Source organism: Sminthopsis crassicaudata, chromosome 1, assembly GCF_048593235.1.
Source record: "Sminthopsis crassicaudata isolate SCR6 chromosome 1, ASM4859323v1, whole genome shotgun sequence".
Taxonomy (NCBI): domain Eukaryota; kingdom Metazoa; phylum Chordata; class Mammalia; order Dasyuromorphia; family Dasyuridae; genus Sminthopsis; species Sminthopsis crassicaudata.
Window position 1 is genome coordinate 31,724,269 of NC_133617.1, and position 21,257 is coordinate 31,745,525.

The following is a 21,257-nucleotide window of genomic DNA, read 5'->3' on the forward strand; positions in this document are numbered from 1 at the left end:
GTCGGAGTAAGGCAGGGCTGTCGCCTTTTTCCATCTAGACAGGATTCCTTCCTTAGTGCCACGTAAGATCACAATAGTTTGCCACCAAACCCCACTTCTATTGACGCACCTTGAGCTTGCATTGCACTCATAACCCAAGACTCTTTCATGTGAGTCATCACTCAGCCCTCCCTTAATCAATCTGCACTCCTGGAGTCCACTCCTCCAACCCTGTGATTTCATCTGCCTGCCTTTGACCCTTTCTCCTGGGCTCTTAAGCTTTTCTGATCCTGACTCTGTGGTCCAATGGATTAATTATTCCTCCCAACTCAGTGCCATCATCCAATGGGACAAATATATCACCCACAACTCCATCCAAATCACCAATAAAGACTTAAGAGGATGGACTGATGGGGCAGCTGGGTAGTGCAGTGGATAGAGCACCAGCCCTGAAGTCAGGAGGACCTGAGTCCAAATCTGGCCTCAGACACTTGACACTTCTTCGCACAGACCTTGGGCAAGTCACTTAACCCCAATTACTTCAGCCAAGAAAAAAAAAAAAAGGACTAACACAGGGCTGAAATTTGTTTATTCTTCCCTGTTATTAGCCCACAAATTTCTGCAGCACCGAGAGACCACACACCCCATTCAAAGCCAGTGGGGGGAGTTTTCTTTCCTTTCGGTCTGTCAGGTGCGGCAATGGGGACAGCTGGACCCCTTTTATTGAGCACAGTCCCAGGCCTGGACCTCCTGACATTTAAAATGCTGCCCCTTTATTCAGACAGAAATGAATCGAACTATTAACACTGTTATGAGGTCAAAGCAGAATGAGGGAATTTCAAAAATGCCCTTCCCCTGAACACCATCTTTGTGCAGACTTCTGGGGGTGGAGTTGGGTGAGGAAGGAGGGGGAAAGGAGTCGTTCACTTGTCAGAAAGGGAAAGACTGCCATTTCTTTTCCAACCGATTTCTTTCTTTTTCTTTTTTTGTTTTTTACCCAGCTATGACCACATCGGCTGCCTTTGCCAGGTCCCGCCTCCCCTTCCCTGTCATTGGAGGAAGTGAAAGTGATGGGATCCTCTTCAAAAACAGGATGTTCCCTGTCTTCTGGATCTCTTGGGCTCCTGCCATCCGTGCTTTTCGACTGTGAGCTCTTCCTTGGGGAGCTGGAGGACGCCTGCCGTCAGCCATGTGCCCCTGCTGCAGCTGGAGGGACATGTGCAAGTATGAGACTGCCAAGGTCATCCGTGTCCAAAGCATGACCTATGGGACTATAAGATGGACCCTCTGTATGATAGTCTTCTTCTATGTTTGGTAAGCCAGCTGGGACCGTTTATTCTTTGGCTAACAACTCGGCCCCTAACTCTCCCCCACCCCCAAGTAATACATTTCTTCCTTGTCCCTCCACCGTGTGTGGTCCGACATCCTTCCACTGACCGTTATCATGTCCAGGAGGCTGCCAATAAAAGCCGTGGTAGGTATTTGGGCACGACACTTTGATTTATCATCAGTGAGTCAGAAAGAAACTACAGAATCAAAAACAAAGAGCTCTGACTATGGAATCAGAGGGTCTACCTCCGTTGTCTCTTACGTGGGCTTCGGTTCCATGGCTGTAGAAAGGAGTGGGTGGGCCAGATAGCCTCTAAAATCCATTCCTGCCCTAAAGTTATGACTCCGGGTTAAATATCACTTTTGATGCTGACTACTAGTCACTAACCCCTCTGCGCCTCAGTTTACCCATCTGTAAAAAGAGGGTGTTGGACTAGATGTCCGAGGGCCCTTTTAAAGTATACATCTGTGCTTCTACAATGTAATTGTGGGAAAGTTCTAGAAAAATGTATTTTTGAAAGCCCAGGCTGGATTCCCTCCACTGACAAACAGTGGGCGTCTCCACCGGCTTATGACAAGCTTAGGCGGGCAGAATGTTGTAGCCTATAGAAAAAAAATTGCCTGAAGGTTTTAGTTGTCCTATGTTCAGGGCAAAAGTGGCAGGTTTCTATGGAGGAGACCTTGTCTTTCAAGGCGTCTCTCACCCTGCTAGGACTGAGTAGCTGGTAAGGTTTGTCTTTGTCTAGGAAAGCTGGAGGCTGCTGAAGTTCTGAGACACCTGGGACCTGATCAGCAGCATATAAGTACCCTGGGGAAGTGGGGGAGGAACGGGGAAGAGATTGGAAAACTCCCCACTCTGGTTCTACCAGGACCTGGCTGTTTTAGTTGGCTCCTCTAGTTGTTGATGCTGCCTCCAGCCAGTACAGAAATCAACCTGCCCGGTGCAATGGAATGATGTGGGATGAAAGACATATTGTTTTGTAGTCAGAGGATCTCTGTGACTCAGTTTGCTTCTCTGTAAGATGAGGATTTGGACTAAATGGCCTCTGCCGCTGCTCCCAGCTCTAAATCTAGAACCCCAAGTAGGTTATAGTTCCAGCTCTTCCACTAACTAGTGATAAGTACTGGAGAAGAGACTTCATTTTCCCCCATTTCTAAAATGAGGGGGGCGGGGTTCATTTCCCCATTTCTAAAATGAGGCAGGGTGGGATTGAGATCACTGAGACAACTTTCAATTAAAAAATTATTTTCTGCTCTCACCTCTGCTCAGAGAGAGTATGAAAATCAAGCATGTTTAAGAAAGAGTTTGTGATCTAACCACCCACCCATCCATCCATCAATCTCTCATAACCAAGCCACTGTATCCATCTATCATATCCTCCCATCTATTGTACCCATCCATCTCTCCAACATAACCCCGGGGAATATGTGGCGTGCACCTACTCAGCCGGGCAGGTGGGAACTTTCAGAGGGAAGGGGAAGTTAGTCCTGTTGTTCCTGGTAACATCATTCAAAGCTAGACTGTCCTGGGTAATTCCCAGCCCTACTTTGTGGAGCTTTCCTACATGGGAGACAGCGCATTATAGTGGTATCCTACCTATCATTGATCTGGCAGCCAGACTGCTTAAAGCAGGGGAAGCCCATCAGAACAAGTCATGAAGGAGGTCTTGGAAAGTAGGAGAAAATCATGAAGATGCAGCAGGAGGGACTAGGGGTCATTGGATCACTCATTTAGAGCAGAAAGGGATCTTAGTCCAAACTATCTCAAACTTATCTCAACCTGCTTCCTCATCTATAAAACAAAAAGTTTGGATCAGATCAGGGATCCTTTGGCCATCTGGTGAATCCCATAGTCTCAGAGGGAGCCCTAAATACCCTGTCAGTAGCTTGTTTATACTTTTATCTTTTTTTAAATATTGTCTCCTTCATTAGACTATGAGCCAGCCCATCAAAACCAAGAACTGTCATTTGTCTCTTTGTATCTCCAGGGCTTAGCACTGGGCCTGGCACATTGTAAGTGCTTAATCAATGCTTATTGACTGACTTGACTAAACAGTTTCTAAGATCCTTTCTGGCTTTAAGTTCTATTATATTTTACTTCTCTCAGCCTTAGGATCCTCATCTCCAAAATAGTGATAACAATACCTGTACCTGATGATCTTGCAGGGTTATGATGAAGAATGTGCTTCCTAAACATTAAAGCACAGAAATGGAAAAAGTGAGGGGAAAAGAGAAAAAAAGAAATTTTTGAAAAGGACCTGTGGTTTCTCTCTCTGACTCTGTCTCTCTGTGTCTGTCTGTCTGTCTGTCTCTCTTTCTCTCTTTTTCCTTCCTTCCTTCCTTCCTTCCTTCCTTCCTTCCTTCCTTCCTTCCTTCCTTCCTTCCTTCCTTCCTTCCTTCCTTCCTTCCTTCCTTCCTTCCTTCCCTCCTTCCCTCCTTCCCTCCTTCCCTCCTTCCCTCCTTCCCTCCTTCCCTCCTTCTTTCCTTCCTTCCTTCCTTCCTTCCTTCCTTCCTTCCTTCCTTCCTTCCTTCCTTCCTTCCTTCCTTCCTTCCTTCCTTCCTTCCTTCCTTCCTTCCTTCCTTCCTTCCTTTCATTAGGAAGGATATGAGAGGCAGAGAAAATGTTGTTGTTGTTGTTTTTTTTAAACAAATACATTTTTTCTAAAAAAGAAAGAAAAGAATCCCTGTGCAATCCATGACTCTCCTAGCCAGTCACAGAAGACTATTTGTAATATCTACCAGGATCTCCTGTCTCATTTTTATTCTTCTAAACACTTCCTTCCTGCTCCTCAAAAATTCTATGGAGACAGAGAAGGGCAGCAGAGAAACAGGACATAGTGAGATCTAATGGGAAGATGATCTGGATTCAAATCCTGTCTTTATTTTTAATTTCCTGTCACTTAATCTCTCAGGGCCTCAGTTTCTTCTGATGTAAACTGATGGGGTTGGACTAGGCAGCTGCTAAAGTCTCCTTCAGCTCTAAATCTCAAATCCTGGGATCTTAATTAAATCACTTCATCTTTCTGGGTCTCAGTTTCCTCAACTGTCAAATAAGGGTGATGATCTCTGAGGTTCTTTCAAGGCCTGAATCTGTGAAACTGTAAAGTCACATAATAACTCATTTCTGAAGGGCTTTTAGGCTTACAAAGAGAACTGGGAAAGAGAAGATTGGCGCAGGAACCCATGGCAGCTGCTGAATTAGTGAGTGAGAAGCAACTCCCTGGCTCCAGGCTCCTGCTTTCCTCGTGAATGAAGATCTGTCTCTTCATGCCTCAGACAGTTTTACGCCTGTTCTTGCTTTCTTTCCTCTTTATCTCAGGGTATCAAGATCTTTAAGAGACTCTGTGTCTCCTTCATAGCATTGGGTGGAAGGAAGGAAGGAAGGAAGGAAGGAAGGAAGGAAGGAAGGAAGGAAGGAAGGAAGGAAGGAAGGAAGGAAGGAAGGAAGGAAGGAAGGAAGGAAGGGGAAAGAAGTAAAAAAAAGGAAGGAAGGGAAGAGAGATCAGAAAAAAGGAAGAGAAAAAGGAAGGAGAGGGAAGGAAGAAGAGAAGGGAGGGAGGGAAGGAAAAAGGGAGGAAAAGAAGGAAAGGAAGAGAGGACAGAAGAAAGTAAGGGGAAAAGGAAGAAATATAAGGAAGAAAAGAAGGAAGGGAAGGAAAGGAGGGAGAGTCAAGTGATTCCCTTTTCTTGAAATGCATGTCCTCCCACTTCTGCTCCAGAGAATCCCTAGTTTCCTTCAAAACTCAATTCAGGTGCTTCCTCCTACACAAAACCTTTCCTGATCTTTCATGATGAGCTCCCTCTCCTTTTTGAAATGACTTAGTATGACTTTTGAAATATATTTACTTCTTTGTGAATATGTGGTATCTTTTCTATAGCTCACAAGCTTCTCGAAAACAAAGACTAATTCATGTTTTTCTTTTTTGCCATTTTGCACAGTGCCCAGCACACACTAGGCACTTAATGCTAGTTGAACTAAAGTCAATTCTTCTGTCAGAGAACTCTCTATCTCTGACTAGTGGGTAGGAGATCAAACCTAGATGGAGAGGGCTCAGTTCGGTCAAGGACAAGATGGCGGCTTATGCTTGTACATCCTTTTCTCAAGCTCCACACTAGTCCCAAATGAAATATTTAGCCAGTGTCCTGGCAGTATCTGGGGCAAAGTATGGATCCAGATTCTGCTTGTGTCTACACGGCTAAAAAAAGAGAGGATTTAATTCCATTTCTCCAGTGTGGAATCTTCCTTTCTCTCCCTCCCTTTCCCCCTCATCTCTCTTTTCAAAGGCAGGACTGCATCAATTAAGGAGGGTTAGCACACTGAGTTCAATGATGTTCACAAAGCAAGAACTTGGGCCTTTTTTTTCTTGCCACATTTAGCTTTTCCTTGGTGAGTGACAAGCTGTATCAGCAGAAGGAACCCCTCATCAGCTCAGTGCAAACCAAAGTGAAAGGCATAGCTGAGGTGAAGGATGGGAGCACGACGCGAGTGCTGGACACAGCCGATTACACATTTCCTCTGCAGGTGAGTGTTTGTGCTCCAGAATGGAAAAGGCAGAAGGATGCCTTTCTAGGCCATAGCACCAAGAACTTCTCCCCTCCTGTCTTGGGTGGGAGCATGGAAGTCCTAACCGAAGATTAAAAAACCATAAAACCTTAAGGTCATTAGTATAAGATGGAAGGAACCTACTTAAAAGCAGAATTTCTAGAAGAAAAAGTGGGAGTGGATGGGTGGAGGAAAATGATGTGGCAGTTAAATGGTGAGGTAGATAGGGCCCTGATTATCTTGGGCAAGTCATTTTATCTCAGTCTACCTCAGTCTCCTTGTCTGTAAATAATGGTAGTGCTTTTCTTCCAGAATTTTATGAGGATCAAATGAAATAATATTTGTGAAGTGCCTGACACAAAGATTTTTTATTAATTTTTTTAAAAATTTAGGTGTTTAGTGGCTTATAGATTCAGTCTGAGCTAACAATGGGTGATAGCATGCAGAAAAGCAAATGCAATTTGATAGATTCATTAAGAGACATAGTATCCAGAACAGGGAAGAGATAATCCTGTTGTGTCTTATTAAGGTCAACCCACATCTAGAGTTCTGTGTTCCCTTATGAGGACCATATTTTGGTGAGGAGGTTAATTAGCTAGAGAGCATCTGAGTGATGGAACTCAGGATGTTGAAGGTCCTCAAGTTCCTATCATGAGGATTGGTGGAAGGAACTAGGGTTGTTTATCTTGGATAAAAGAATTTTTTTGGGGGGGGGAATTTGATGGTCTTTTCTCCAAGTATTTAAGGAGCTGTTCCATGGAAGATCAATTGCACTTGGTCTTATTTGTCCCAAAAGATAGAAGTAGGCACAATGTTTGGAGGCTGCAAAATTTGGGCTTGATTTAAAGGAAAACATCCTTTCAAAGTGTAAGGGAAACATATAAAAGTACATACTATCTCAAAGAAGAAAGGGCTACATCTAAAGGCTGTAGGTCTTTGAGGAAGGGCCGAATGACTCCTTATCAAAGATATAGAAAGGATTTCAGTCTACACCTGATTGGGTATAGACTAGAATGGATGGTTTGTGAAGTTGTCTTCCAACTCTGAATGTGTGTCATTGGGTGATTCAAGAATCAGATCTTAACATGTGGGCCCCAACTATATTCAATTCAATTCAATCCAATCCAATGTAGCAAATACTCATTAAGCTACTTTGTACTAAGCACCTACTAGGTGCTAGGGATAAAAAGACCAAAAAAAGGGGAGGAGTATTCTTACCTTTAGGGAATTTACATTGAATAGGAGTGGGGGTATGAGCAACACAACTGATAAATAAAATGGCCACTGTCAGGGAAGGAGTGGGGAGGATTTCTAAGTGACTCTTGAAGGACAATAAGGATTCAGGGAAGGAGGTATAGAATTGAGAAGGAGGATATTCTAGACATAAAGACAGCTTGAGAAAATGTAGGAAGATATGAGATGAAATAAGGAGCTTGGGAAATGGTCCAGTAGCCTAGAAATGGAGTATGTGAAAGGGAATAATGTGAAATAAGACTAGAGTATCAGAGGACAATACATTTAGAGCTGGAAGGGATATTAGAGGTAATTGAGTTCAACTCCCTCATTTGGAAGGAAAAAAAGGAAGGAAGGAAGGAAGGAAGGAAGGAAGGAAGGAAGGAAGGAAGGAAGGAAGGAAGGAAGGAAGGAAGGAAGGAAGGAAAGAGGGGGAAAAAAGGGAGGAAAGGAAGAAAAAAAGGAAGAAAAGAGAAGGGACAGAAGGAACAAAGAAGGAATGAGAAAGGGAAGAAAATGAGGAAGCATGGACAGAACCAAGGAAGAAGAGATAGAAGGAGAAAGAGGAAAAGAAGGAAGAAAGGAGGGAAGGAAAGAGGGAAGGAAGAAAGGAAGAACAAAAACAAGGAAGGAAAAAAGAGAGGAAAGATGAAAAGAAGGAAGGAGGGTAGGAAAAAAGAAAGGAAGGAAGAAAAGAAGGGATAAAGGAAAAAAGCATTTATTATGTATCTAATCTATGTCAGGGACTGTGCTAAGCAATTTACAAATATTATCTCTTTCGATCCTCACAATAACACTGTAAAGTAGGTCCCATTTTACCGTTGAGGAAAAGGAGGCAAATAGCAGTTAAGTTGATTTGTCCAGAATGACATAGCTAATAAGTATTTGAGGTTGAATTTGAACTCAAGTCCTCTTGACTCCAGGCTCAGATAAGGAAAGTGAGAAGAAGAGATTTTAATAACTTGCCTCATTTTGAACAGCTGGCATCTAAAGTAGAATGCAGGTCCTCCTAACTCTGAGTTCAATATCCCGTCTCCTATGTCATGTTGCATTTTAGAAAAAATAAGTTGCTGACAACTGCAGAAGCCCTCAAATGGCAGTCAAAGGAACTCATAGTCAGTCTAGAGGCACTAGGGCTCTGCCTACAGTTTTTTAGCAGTGCCTTAGGAAGATGAATTTAGCAGTTGTGTGGGGGAAGAGTTTGGTAAAGGGAAAGTCTAGGAGCGGGAAAACCAATTAAGAAGTCATTATAATAAATCAGATAGAAGGGATGAGTGGCCAGATGGGCAGAGAGATGGGAATCAATGCCAGAAAGGTTGTGAAGATAGAATGAGCAGATAGTTCCCAGCTAATAAGAAATGATTGGATGAGGATCCAGAGAAACACAGATTTTAAAGGCTGGGAGAGACCTCACTGGCTTTTTGGTATAGCCCATGCATGAAGGAACTCTCAATGTAGCAGGAAAAAAGCTAAATCGTCTCCTACATGACAAACCTTCAGATACCTGAAGGCTATCATGCTTCCCATCCCTACCCCAGGAGTCTTCTCCTGCCTAAACATCCCTGTTCTTTCAGCCAGTCCTTCTAAGTCATGGGCTTCAGGCTTTTCTGCATCCCGGTAACCCTCTTCCAGTTTACCAATGTCCTTCTTAAAGAGTGGTACCCAGAATTCAACACAATATTCCATAACTTACCCAGTGTCACATCAGGAGGAGAGCAAAGAATGGAATGAAATCATGGGGCACAAGACCACAGGTCCTCTGACTTGAAAATACAGCAGCCTGGTTATTTGTTTTTTGTTGCTGTCGTTGTTCAATCACTTTCCAGTCATGTTCAATTCTTTGTGATGCCATTTCAAAGTTACTGCTTGGCCATTTCCTTCTCCAGCTCATTTCCAGATAAGGAAACTGAGGCAAATAGAGCTAAAGGACTTGTCCAGGATCACCCAGTCAGTAATTGTCCGCTGTCAGATTTGAATTTGGGAAGATGAGTCTTGATTCCAGATCAAGAACACTAGTCACGATGGCACCTCCTAATTATTCTGGTAATTTTTGTAAAAACAGTTTCTGGTAAGGGTCGTAATGACAGGTGTATAGGGTCAGCCCTGGAGCTAGAGAGGGCATCTAATAGGGGCTGAGAAGTGAATAGTTTTGAGGAAATCAAGGCAGCAAGATGACTCTTTGCAGGAATTTAAACATAAAGAGCAGGAAGATATGGGAGCAGAACTTGAGGGGATATGGGCCAATGTCAAATGAGGGTTTTTTAAAGTATGTGAAAGAAGGGGCTCTTAGCTCCCATCTTAGATGGGAGAGGAAGGGAATGATTGAAGAGGAAATATTCTAGGAGACATCTGAGGGGACAGAATCAAGGGAAGAAACAGGTGTGTGTGTATAATGTGTGTGCAAATGTATGTCCGTGTGTGTGAGCACATGTGTGTGCATGTGAACAAATATACAAGTACATGTGTGCATATTTATGTAAGCATGGCTGTGTATATATGTGTGGTGTGTGCATACACATATGTGTATGTATATTGTTCATGTGTGTATGTATATGTGCATTTGTATATAATTTGTATGTGTGTGTATGTGAGAGTGAATGTGTGTGGTGAGAGAAATGTGGCTTTGGCTAAGAAAAGGCTCCCTTCAGAGACTGAAGCAGAGAACAGGACGCAGAAGATACACAAAGATTTTGAGATGTGAACTTGGAACCAACTTCACCTCAGACACTTGTACTAGTTATAAGATCCTGGGCAAGTCACTTAACTATTTTGTTCCTCAATTTCTTCATCTGAAAAATGGACATCTGACTTAACCTCCAAGCTCCTTTCTAGTTCCCAATCATCCCTATGATTCTGTGAGACAAGGAACTTCCTGCTGGATGGCCTTGATGTCAGATAAAGTAGGAGGCAAGGTTGTCTGATGAGAAATCCCTAGAGAAGGAAGGACCCTTGGTACAGAAGAGACCATAAGAAATGGCTTTCCTAATAGGACCCAAAAGATCAATTTGAGGGAGATCATCCATCTTAACCAAGCTCCTGTGTTCTCTTTTGTCTCCAGGGAAACTCATTCTTTGTGATGACTAACTTCATATCCACAGAAGGCCAGACACAAGGACTTTGTCCCGAGGTAAGGGAGGGTTGTGAGTTTTAGAACTGGAGATGACAGATGTTTTGTCATGCAGAGGCCTGTTTTACAGCCCAATAGGGCAGACAGAAGCATCTCTCTGCATGTAGCATTTTCAGGTAGCGGACAGGGGGAGAGGGCTGTTGAAAAAAATTTATTGAGAAAAGTGAGCTTGGGGCCCCATTAGGGACCCAAAGTGTCTATGGCTAGAGATGCAAAGATCCCAACATCTACATGAAATGTGCTCTCTAATTATCTATATTCTCCTGGAAGGAAATGACATATATGCAGAAAATTAAATTTTAAAAATAAAAAAATTATATATATATATATATATATATATATATATATATATATATATATATATGTAATGAAAAATATAAAAAAAAATTCTAAAGAGAAGTAGTAGCAGCCAGGAGATCAGAATAGGCTGCCTATTGAATTGAGTTTTAAAGAGAAGAATTTTAAGAGATAAACACAGAAGTGCATTTCATATTACTGTACTATAAGGACCAACCAGCAGGATGATTTTAGAGAAGTTATATGAACTGATTCTGAGTGAAGTGAGCAGAACCAGGAGATCATTGTATTGCAGCAAGACTATATGATGATTAATTTTGATGTTCATGACTCCAACAATGAGATGATTGAGATCAGTTTTAATGATCTTGTGATGAAGGGAGCCATCTACACCCAGAGAGGGGATTGTGGGAATTGAACGCGGATCACGATTTAACATTCTCACTCTTTTTGTTGTTGTTTGTTTGCATTTTGTTTTCTTACTCATTTTTCTTTTTGATCTTATTTTTCTTTTTTCTTTTTTAAAAATTCTATTAATTTTATAATTATACATTTTTGACAGTATATATGCATGAGTAATTTTTTTTTATAACATTATCCCTTGTATTCATTTTTCCAGATTTTCCCCTCCCTCCCTCTACTCCCTCCCCTAGATGACAGGCAATCCCATACATTTTACATGTGTTACAATATAACCTAGATACAATATATGTGTGTAAATCCAATTTTCTTGTTGCACGTTAAGTATTGGATTCCGAAGGTATAAGTAACCTGGGTAGATAGACAGTAGTGCTAACAATTTACATTCACTTCCCAGTGTTCCTTCTCTGGGTGTAGTTGTTTCTGTCCATCATTGATCAACTGGAAGTGAGTTGGATCTTCTCTATGTTGAAGATATCCACTTCCATCAGAATATATCTTCATACAGTATTGTTGTTGAAGTGTATAGTGATCTTCTGGTTCTGCTCATTTCACTCAGCATCAGTTGATTTAAGTCTCTCCAAGCCTCTCTGTATTCCTCCTGCTGGTCATTTCTTACAGAGCAATAATATTCCATAACCTTCATATACCATAATTTACCCAACCATTCTCCAATTGATGGACATCCATTCATCTTCCAGTTTCTAGCCACTACAAAAGGAGCTGCCACAAACATTTTGACACATACAGGTCCCTTTCCCCTCTTTAGTATTTCTTTGGGATATAATCCCAATAGCAGCACTGCTGGATCAAAGGGTATGCACATTTTGATAACTTTTTGGGCATAGTTCCAGATTGCTCTCCAGAATGCTTGGATTCTTTCACAACTCCACCAACAATGTATCAGTGTCCCAGTTTTCCCACAGCCCCTCCAACATTCATCATTATTTGTTCCTGTCATCTTAGCCAATCTGACAGGTGTGTAGTGGTATCTCAGAGTTGTCTTAATTTGCATTTCTCTGATCAGTAGTGATTTGGAACACTCTTTCATATGAGTGGATATAGTTTCAATTTCATTATCTGAGAATTGTCTGTTCATATCCTTTGACCATTTATCAATTGGAGAATGGTTTGATTTCTTATAAATTAGGATCAATTCTCTATATATTTTGGAAATGAGACCTTTATCAGAACCTTTAATTATAAAAATATTTTCCCAATTTGTTACTTCCCTTCTAATCTTGTTTGAATTAGTATTGTTTGTACAGAAACTTTTTAGTTTGATATAATCAAAATCTTCTATTTTGTGATCAATAATGATCTCTAATTCTTCTCTAGTCATAAATTCCTTCCTCCTCCACAGGTCTGAGAGGTAGACTATCCTCTGTTCCTCTAATCTATTTATTGATCTTATTTTTCTTATGCAGGAAGATAATTGTATAAATATGTTTGTACATATTGGATTTAACATATATTTTAACATGTTTAACATATATTGGATTGCTTGTAATCTAGGAGAGGGGGTGGGGGGAAGGAGGGGAAATTTTGGAACACAAGGCTGTGCAGGGGTCAGTGTTGAAAAATTATCTGTGCATATGTTTTGAAAATAAAAAGCTTTCCAAAAAAGGAAGTGCATTCCAGTCATGAGGGGTAGTCTGGAGAATGCTGAGAGATGGAAAACACAGTGGGCCAGCCAGTGTAGCTGCAACAGAGTGACTGATGGGCAGTCAAAACCCTTCAAAGCTTCAGATTTTTCATCTTTAAAAATGGGTGTAATAAGATACCACCCTCTCCATGTAGTTTTTGAGTGATATTACGGGTGATTATTGTGAAATCTGCTTTGGGTTTTACCAGTCAATAAGTTTTAGATTTAACATCTTAGAATTCTAATATGGTTGGTTGTTGTCCTTTGTTCTCCAAGAGACCCAAAGTGGCTTCACTATGTTTAGGTCAAGTTTCAGAATCTCCAACTGTGGGTGATCAAGTCAATATGAGCTCTATCAAGTCAGGCACAAATTGTCAATAGAGGATTCTAATATGATATACTCATTAACCCACAATAATGTTCTCCCCATTCATTCCCCTACCACAAGCAATGTAAGTAAATCTAAAAAAAAATTGCTTTTAGTTTTAGTTTCAAGTTTTCTCCCCACTTTTAATCCTTCCCCAATCTATTTTTGAGGACAAGAAATGTGATATCCATTATATATATATATACATATCATGAAATACAAATACAAATTTCTACATTAACCATGTTTGTTTTCTTTAAAGAAAGGAAAAGAGGCAGCTAGATGCCACAGTAGATAGAATATTGGCTCTGGATTCAGGAGGACCTCAGTTCAAATCTGCCTTAGATACTTAACATTTACTAGTTTTTGTGACCCTGGGCAAGTCACTTAACCCCAATGGCCTAGAAAGAAGGAAGGAAAGAAGGAAGAAAAGAAGGAAGGAAGAGAAAGAGAAAGAAAGAAAGAAAGAAAGAAAGAAAGAAAGAAAGAAAGAAAGAAAGAAAGAAAGAAAGAAAGAAAGAAAGAAAGAAAGAAAGAAAGAAAGAAAGAAAGAAAGAAAGAAAGAAAGAAAGAAAGAAAGAAAGAAGAGAAAAGAAAAGAAAAAAAGAAGAGAAAAGAAAAGAAAAGAAGAGAAAAAAAGAAAGAAAATGCTCTGATCTGTACTTGAGATCACCAGTTCTCTATCTGGAGATGAATCATATTTTAATGTAAATGAATTTTAACAGTAGCCTTCTGCAGATAATGCCTCAATCCAAACAAAGGACTCTTTGTGGTTCAGTGGATAGAGGGATGGTTTGAATCCTGCCTCAGACACCATACTAGCTGTGTGACTATGGATAGGTTGTTTTACTTCCCTGTGCCGCAGTTTCCTCATCTGTAAAATGAGGGTGTAGAACTGGATGGCTGCTTCCACCTCTAAATATATGATCTTGAGAATGCAACAGTGGAGAACATTTTGAGGGGGGCAGGGGAGGAGAAGTTGGTTTTTCCAACAAACAATCTTGGCTCCAGTTTGCTAGAATCAACTGAGATAATATACACAAAGCAATTTGCCAATCTTAAAGTATTGTGCTGTTGAGTCATTTTAGTCATGGCCAACTCTTTGTGACCCCATTTGAGGTTTTCTTAGCAGAAATACTAGAATGTTTTGACATTTCCTTCTCCAGCTCATTTTACAGATGAGAAAACTGAGGCAGACAGGGTTAAGTGACTTAGCCAGGATCACACAGCTGGTAAATGTCTGTGGTCAGATTTGAACTCAGAAGATGAGTCTTCTGACTCTAAACCTGGTGCTCTATGACTATGGCACTACTTAGATGCCCCCAAAGTGCTCTGTAAATGGCAGCTATTATCAGCCATGATTATGAAGGCAGGGCCTGACTCTGACCACCTGCATTCCCTATCCCGGTTGCAGCCCCAACCATCTGTTATCTCCAGACCCACAGCCAAACTGAAGTTCCCTTGACTCTCCTACCTCGGTAGCAGGCACTCCTCTTGGCTCACTATTCCTTCTCTCCATGTCTCACTCCCCCACCTTCCTGATGAAGTGGGCAGCCACTTCCATTGAGTACTTCCTGCCTTCCCCCAATTCCCAGAAGTGACTCTTCCCAGCTTTTGAGCCAAGCTAAGCTTAATTCCAGGCCATATGGCTGTTTTTGGGTTCCAGTTCTCTTTTTGGCAAGAAATGTGTATTCTTCCTTCATGCGCATTGGTTTGCCAAGGCACTGTTTAAGTAATAGAGGCTTAGGAGTCAGTCTATAAAAGAGGAGAATAATTCTGGTAAGCACAGTGAATAATTGCTGGACTCGAGAGAGCTTAGAGAAACACATTCCTGAGCCCAGAAGCACAAAGGAGCGGGAACAAGTCCTTATTACTGGTGATTGTCCTTTTCACAAGCTGAAATTTATTTTCTGTTGGCATGGTGCCCCATCTCTTATCACCAGCAGGAAATGTAATAGTCCCTTCTATAGACAAATCCTTTTATAAATGGCTTTTACAGACCCTACATTATTTTCTTTAAGCCTCCTACCAACCATTTGAGGTAGGTATAATTTTTCCCTATTTTTTTTTTTTTTTTGAGACTCAGGTTCTACATCATAGATAATGCAAGGAATTAATGGCAGGATTGGTACCAGAAAGAGTTTGGATTTTAGATCCCAAGGCTCTAGGTTTTTTAAGAGTACTTTATTTTTTCCCCCAATTATGTATAAAGACAATTTTTAATATTCATTTTTACAAAATGTGGCGTTCCAAATTTTTTTCCTTCCTCTTCCCTCTTCCTAAAATAATAAACAAGGAGCAGCTAGGTGGTGCAGTGGACAGAGCACCAGCTCTGAAGTCAGATGACATGAGTTCAAATCTGGTCTTAACACTTAATACTTCCTAGCTGTGTGAGCAAATCACTTAACCCCAATTGCCTCAGCAAAAAAAAAAAAAAAAAAAAAAAAAAAGCAATTTGATATAGGTTATATATGTACAATCAAGCAAAACATATTGTGAAAAAAGAAAGATCAAAAGAGGGAAAACACACGAAAAATGAGGAAAGTGAAAATATCATGTTTCCATCTGCATTCAGAATTCTTTCTCTGGAGGTGGTTACATTTTCCATCATGAATCCTTTGCAATTACCTTGAATCATTGTATCAATGAGAAAAGCTAAGTCATTCACAGCTAATCATACAGTGTTGCTGTTACTATTTACAATGTTCTCCTGGTTCTGCTCATTTCACTTTGCATCAGTTCACTTAAGTCTTCCCAGGTTTTTCTGAAATCTGCTTGCTCATCATTTCCAAGGACCTAGTTTTGAAAGTGTTTATGTGACTTTGGACAAGTCTTTTACTCCCTCTGAGCCTCTGTAAAGTTAGGTTAGACTCTGGGACTCTTCCAGTTCTAGATTTAGGATCTCATGAATTTATGAACCCATATTATTGTACTTCTGCCTTAACTATACAATTTTTAAATATACAGTGTCCTAAAAGTCTTAGTGCAGTTTTGAGCTTTAAAATCTAGGGGGAAGGGATGGAGAAAATTTTGGAACACAGGGTTTTGCAAGGGTAAATACTGAAATTTATTTTTGCATGTATTTGGAAAAATAAAAAGCTATTATTATTAGAAAAGTTACTTTGCAATACTGGAGAAACTGAGGCAAGCAGAGATTGGTTTTCAATCTTTACTGTGGAGAGTTTAAGCTAGCTGACTGCATGGGACCAAAAGCATTCAGTACAAATACACTGAGGCAAAGAACTTATATGGGGTTTTAGTTAACTAGGATTTGCAAATAGAATACAATTTTAAATTACAATATTATAGGAGAAACAAAGGCAGATAAGGGGAGCAAGGACACTGGGAGGATGTCCAAGTCACAATTTCAGGAGAGGACCATAACTTAATCCTGACAGGATAGGAGTCAAGATAAGAAGGCAGGAGACAGTGAGAGGAGAGGCAATACTCAAAAGGAGGAGGAATTATTTTAGCAAGAACTGAGATAATGCACTGGAGTTTATGACACAATGGTATATAAAGGTGGTTGGAGCTTCCAGGTTTTTTTTTTTTTTTGTTTTGTTTTGTTTTAATTCAATTTTCCAGTCTTAATTGCAAGAAGAGGCGGTGGCTGTGGCTTATTATCCAGGGCTCAACAATATGACTTACCAAAGATCACAAAGGCAATAAATCGGGATTTGAATCCAGATCTTGAGATTATTGCTTCTGAGCTGAAAGGGACTTTAAAGTAATTTTTTCCACTTCCTCCATTTTACAGATCAGGAACACGGAGAGTGACAAATGACAAACACATGCTGTGTTCCTCATGCCAAAGGGCATTTTCTATAGAAAAATCGCAAAGTATAGATTCCGATCTGTTTTAATCTAGCATATGGAAATGGACAATTCACTACTAGGTACTCAAAGCATTAAGAGGAGAATAAAAATCATTAATTTTCACCTCCAAAACCTCTTCCCAGAAACCTCTCTGGTTACCCTTGAGGATAAATAGAGGACCCATCCTGGAATCAGGAGAATCTGAATTCAAATGGGGCCTTAGATACTTCCTAGCTCTGTGATCCTGGGCAAATCACTGTGTACCTCAGTTTCCTTATCTGTAAAATGAGCTGGAGAAGCTCCAGTATCTTTCCCAAGAAAATTCCAAATGAGGTCAAGAATAGTTGGGCATGACTAAGTGACTAAACAACAACAGCATGTCTCTCCCCTCCATTCTTATGGGCAAAACTCAGGTCTGATCTCATTATCTCAGGCCAGCTAAGGCTGCTGGCTCATGTCCTACCTGCATCCCCTGCTGATTCTTTCAATTGAGATGCTCAGTCTTTGATACTCTCTCCCCTGTTCAGCCCTCAAGCCAGTGGAATATTTAGACCAGGTCCCCACCTCCCCAGCAAATGGTTTTTCTCTAGCTATCACTGAAGAAAGTCCCATGGTGACTGACATCCTTTTTTTTTTTTTTTTCAAGTAATAATAGCTCTTATACCCCTATCATTTAAAACTTATAAAGTACTTTTCTTATGCAACAATCCTTTGTCATAGATGATACCGAAAAAAATCTGCTCACCAGGTAGGTTACAAGAAAGATTTCTAATTGGGTACGAGTTGGCCTGGATCACAGTCTGAGCAGTCTTTCATCTCTGAGATTCTGTACAATCATCCCCATTTAATAGATGAGAAAACTGAGAGATAAAAGCACTGTTCCCCTCCCCAATGAGGTTATGTAGCTGCTAGGTGGTAGAACTGTGACTTTCTAAATTCAGCGTGGCTGCTTATTCTGTTTTGTCCTGTCCTTTCCTCTGCAGTATCCCACTCGAATGACTCTTTGTTCCACTGATCGGGGATGTAAAAAAGGCAAGAAGGATCCACTGAGCAAAGGTATCTATTCTTTCAAGTTCCTAAGACTGTGTGATAAGAGTAGCTGGGTGGTGCAGTGGATAGAGCACCAGCCCTGAAGTCCGGAGAACTTGAGTTCAAATCTGGTCTCAGATATTTAACACTTCCTGGCTGTGTGACCCTGGGCAAGTCACTTAACCCCAATTGCCTCAGGGGAAAAAAAAAGACTGTGAGAGAAAGTTGAGTCCTGGGTAAGAAGCTGACACTATTTCCCTTTCCTAATTACATAAGTGTCTTAAGAGAGACCTGATTCAAAATAGTCCTCCCCTAGTTTAGGCTAAACATGGGAATGAAATGACATGCACATGGAACATTTAACAGTTAACAAAAGATTCATTTAACTATAGCCAAGAAAAGGGCAGGGAAAAGACATTCCACGTGGATATCACTGATTCAGCTGGTGTTGGTTATCCTGCTGGCCTACCATTGGGAAGAGCCTGAGGGAGGACCTGGAAGACTTTATGGTCTGGCTCTTTTTATATTCTGGTCAAGGAGCTGAGTTTTAGGTCAGTATTGGGAAAAACTAGCTTAATTTAGACAGGACTTGAGGATACTTTTCTTACCATACCTGAGCTTCTGTCAGGACACAGGTGCTTTGCCTTGGATGATGCAATAAATAGGCATTGGGCCCTCTCAAATTCAGCCTCAGATACTTACTAGCTCTTTGACCCCAAGCAACTCACTTAACTTCAGTTTCCTCAACTATAAAATGGAGATAATAATATAGCACTTACCTCCTCCCAAAATTATTGTGAGGCTCAAATGAGGTAATATTTATTAAGCACTTAAATTTATTTCCTTCCTTCCTTCCATCACTCGCCATTACCATCAGGCAGGTGAATCCTCAGGAAATTCAACCTATAGCAAACTCCATTTTCATCATTCTCCCCTCTTGTGGTAAAACCAGATAGCACATCATTCACCTCATCAGAATGAGCATCCTAACTGACCTGGGCAATGTGTAATATCCTAAAAAATGACCACAAACTTTGCTTGTCCTCAGGGAGCTTTCTTTAGAAGAAGTTCAAATGAACAATCAAGCAATAAGAATTTGTTAAATTACTAAATTATTGTTAAGTCAGACACTGTCAAGATAAGCTCCCTGAGGGCAGGGACTGTTGGGGATCTCAAGGAGCTTAAATTTTGTTGAAGAAAACAACATGTGGCCATATAAGGAAAAAACAGATATTCAAAGTAGATATAGGATAATGGGAATAGGGGAGGTATTATTGGCAACAAAAAGAAAAAGATAGGAAGGAAGGAAGGAAGGAAGGAAGGAAGGAAGGAAGGAAGGAAGGAAGGAAGGAAGGAAGGAAGGAAGGAAGGGAGGGAGGGAGGGAGGGAGGGAGGGAGGGAGGGAGGAAGGAAGGAAGGAAGGAAGGAAGGAAGGGAGGGAGGGAGGGAGGGAGGAAGGAAAAACCAGGGATTCTAAAAGTTTATATGCCAGATGTGATAGGATGTTGTGGAGGTATAGAGATAGGAGATACAATGTCATATAACAATCAATCAATCAAAAAGTATTTGTTTCTTGGACAACTTTAAAAGAGCTTTTTTATTTTTAATTTACTTTTTTTTAAAAAGATTTTTATACTTAAAGTTTTGAGTTCCAAATTTTATCCTTCCTTCCCCTCCTCTCCCTGAGACAGTAAGCAATCAGATGTTATATGTGTGGAAATGTGCAGAATATTTACATATTAGACATTTTGTACAAGAAGAATAAAAGAAAAAAAAAGTGGAAAATAGCAAGCTTCAGTCTGTATTCAATGAATATTAGTTCTTTCTCTCAATAAGTATTTATTAAGTAGCTAGGAGGTACCAGGCACTGGGTCAAGTAAAAATAAAAAATTTGGTTGGAACATAGAGTACACGAAGGGAGTGAAATATTATAAGCCTGGAGAAGTGGACTGGAGTCAGACCAAGAATTGACTTTAAATGTCAGAAAGAGAAGTTTGCATGTTTTCCTAGAGACAACAGAGAATCACTGGACCTTTTTGAACAAAGTAGTGATGTAGTCAGACCTGGCTGGAGGTAATTAATTCTTAATTTGTCTTCCTGACTTCAGCTCTCTTTCCTGCCAAGTCCAGATTCTCTCCCCACTTTTCTACTCTGTTTCAGTTTCGGATGAACAGGTTACCCTTCTTGCCAACACCAATCCTCTACTTGTGCCCTTGATCCTAACACATTTCCACTTGCAGATAGCCTTCACAATCATCTGTTATCTCTCCCTAATTTCCAGTCTCTCTTTTTTTCTCCTGGCTACTTCCCTGAGGCTTAGAATCCAGCCCCAAATCTTCTCCACCCTTAATAACCCACTTTGTCTTTCCTCCTCCTCCTCCTCCTCCTCCTCCTCCTCCTCCTCCTCCTCCTCCTCCCTCCTCCTCCTCCTCCTCCTCCTCCTCCTCCTCCTCCTCCTCCTCCTTCTCCTCCTCCTCCTCCTCCTCTTCTTTTTCTTTTTCTTCTTCTTCTTCTTCTTCTTCTTCTTCTTCTTCTTCTTCTTCTTCTTCTTCTTCTTCTTCTTCTTCTTCTTCTTCTTCTTCTTCTTCTTCTTCTTCTTCTTCTTCTTCTTCTTCTTCTTCTTCTTCTTCTTCTTCTTCTTCTTCTTCTTCTTCTCTCTCTCTTTCTCATTCTAGATAATGAATTCTGTTTAGGACAAGTTGAGTCTGATATGCCTATGGAACCTCCAAGTGGCAACCACAGCTCAGGAAGAAGTTTAGGGCTGGGTATATAGCTTTGGAGTTAAATGCATAGAGATGATCATTGAACTCATGGGAACAGATGAGATCATGAAAGAGAGAGAGTATATAGAGAGAAGGACCTCAGACAGAGCCTTTGAGTACCTCCAAAACAGGAAGTCCAGCAAAGAAGATAGAAGAGGATTGTTCAGCCAGGTAGGAGGAGAGTCAAACCAGATTTTTATTTTTTTGATGCTTCCATTGTTCCATGCAAAAAAAGTTTTGATTTTCCTTAGTTACTGGATATAAGTTTCTGTTTGAGCTTAATGGGGAACCTAGAGAGAAGACTTTCTCCATGCCTTAGTCACATCTCAGTCTGGGACAGAGGAGTTGGGTTCCATGCTATCTAAGAGGTCCTTTGCATTTCTAAGAATATGTGATTCCTACAGGGATTCAGACAGGAAGGTGCGTGCAGTACAATGCAACCCAAAAGACCTGCGAGGTCTCTGCTTGGTGCCCTGTGGAACCAGAAAGAGATGCTCCTAAGTAAGTATCCTCAGTATCTTAACTGAAGTGAACTGTAAAGTACAGGTTGTTGTAGCTGGTCCCTTCCAGCTCTGAGAATAGTCTGATTCTGTTTGGTTGTATGAAACCTATTTGATCCATGTTTGTTGAACGAACAAATAAAGAAATGAATGAATGAGTCACTGGAATCTGTATCTGCAGTGACAAAGTAGAACTTATGTCTGATTTTT

General features: G+C 40.7%; 1 protein-coding gene across 1 annotated transcript in view; it reads left to right on the top strand.

Moving 5' to 3' along the window:
• Positions 1 to 924: 924 nt before the first annotated feature.
• LOC141560088 (P2X purinoceptor 7-like) overlaps positions 925 to 21,257 on the top strand; it is a gene marked incomplete in the record, with an annotated part of 37,115 nt that continues 16,782 nt past the window's right edge. Inside the window, 5 exon segments of the mRNA XM_074297764.1 lie at positions 925 to 1,293; positions 5,686 to 5,830; positions 10,143 to 10,211; positions 17,740 to 17,812; positions 20,952 to 21,048. Coding sequence (XP_074153865.1) covers positions 1,169 to 1,293; positions 5,686 to 5,830; positions 10,143 to 10,211; positions 17,740 to 17,812; positions 20,952 to 21,048 — 509 coding nt within the window.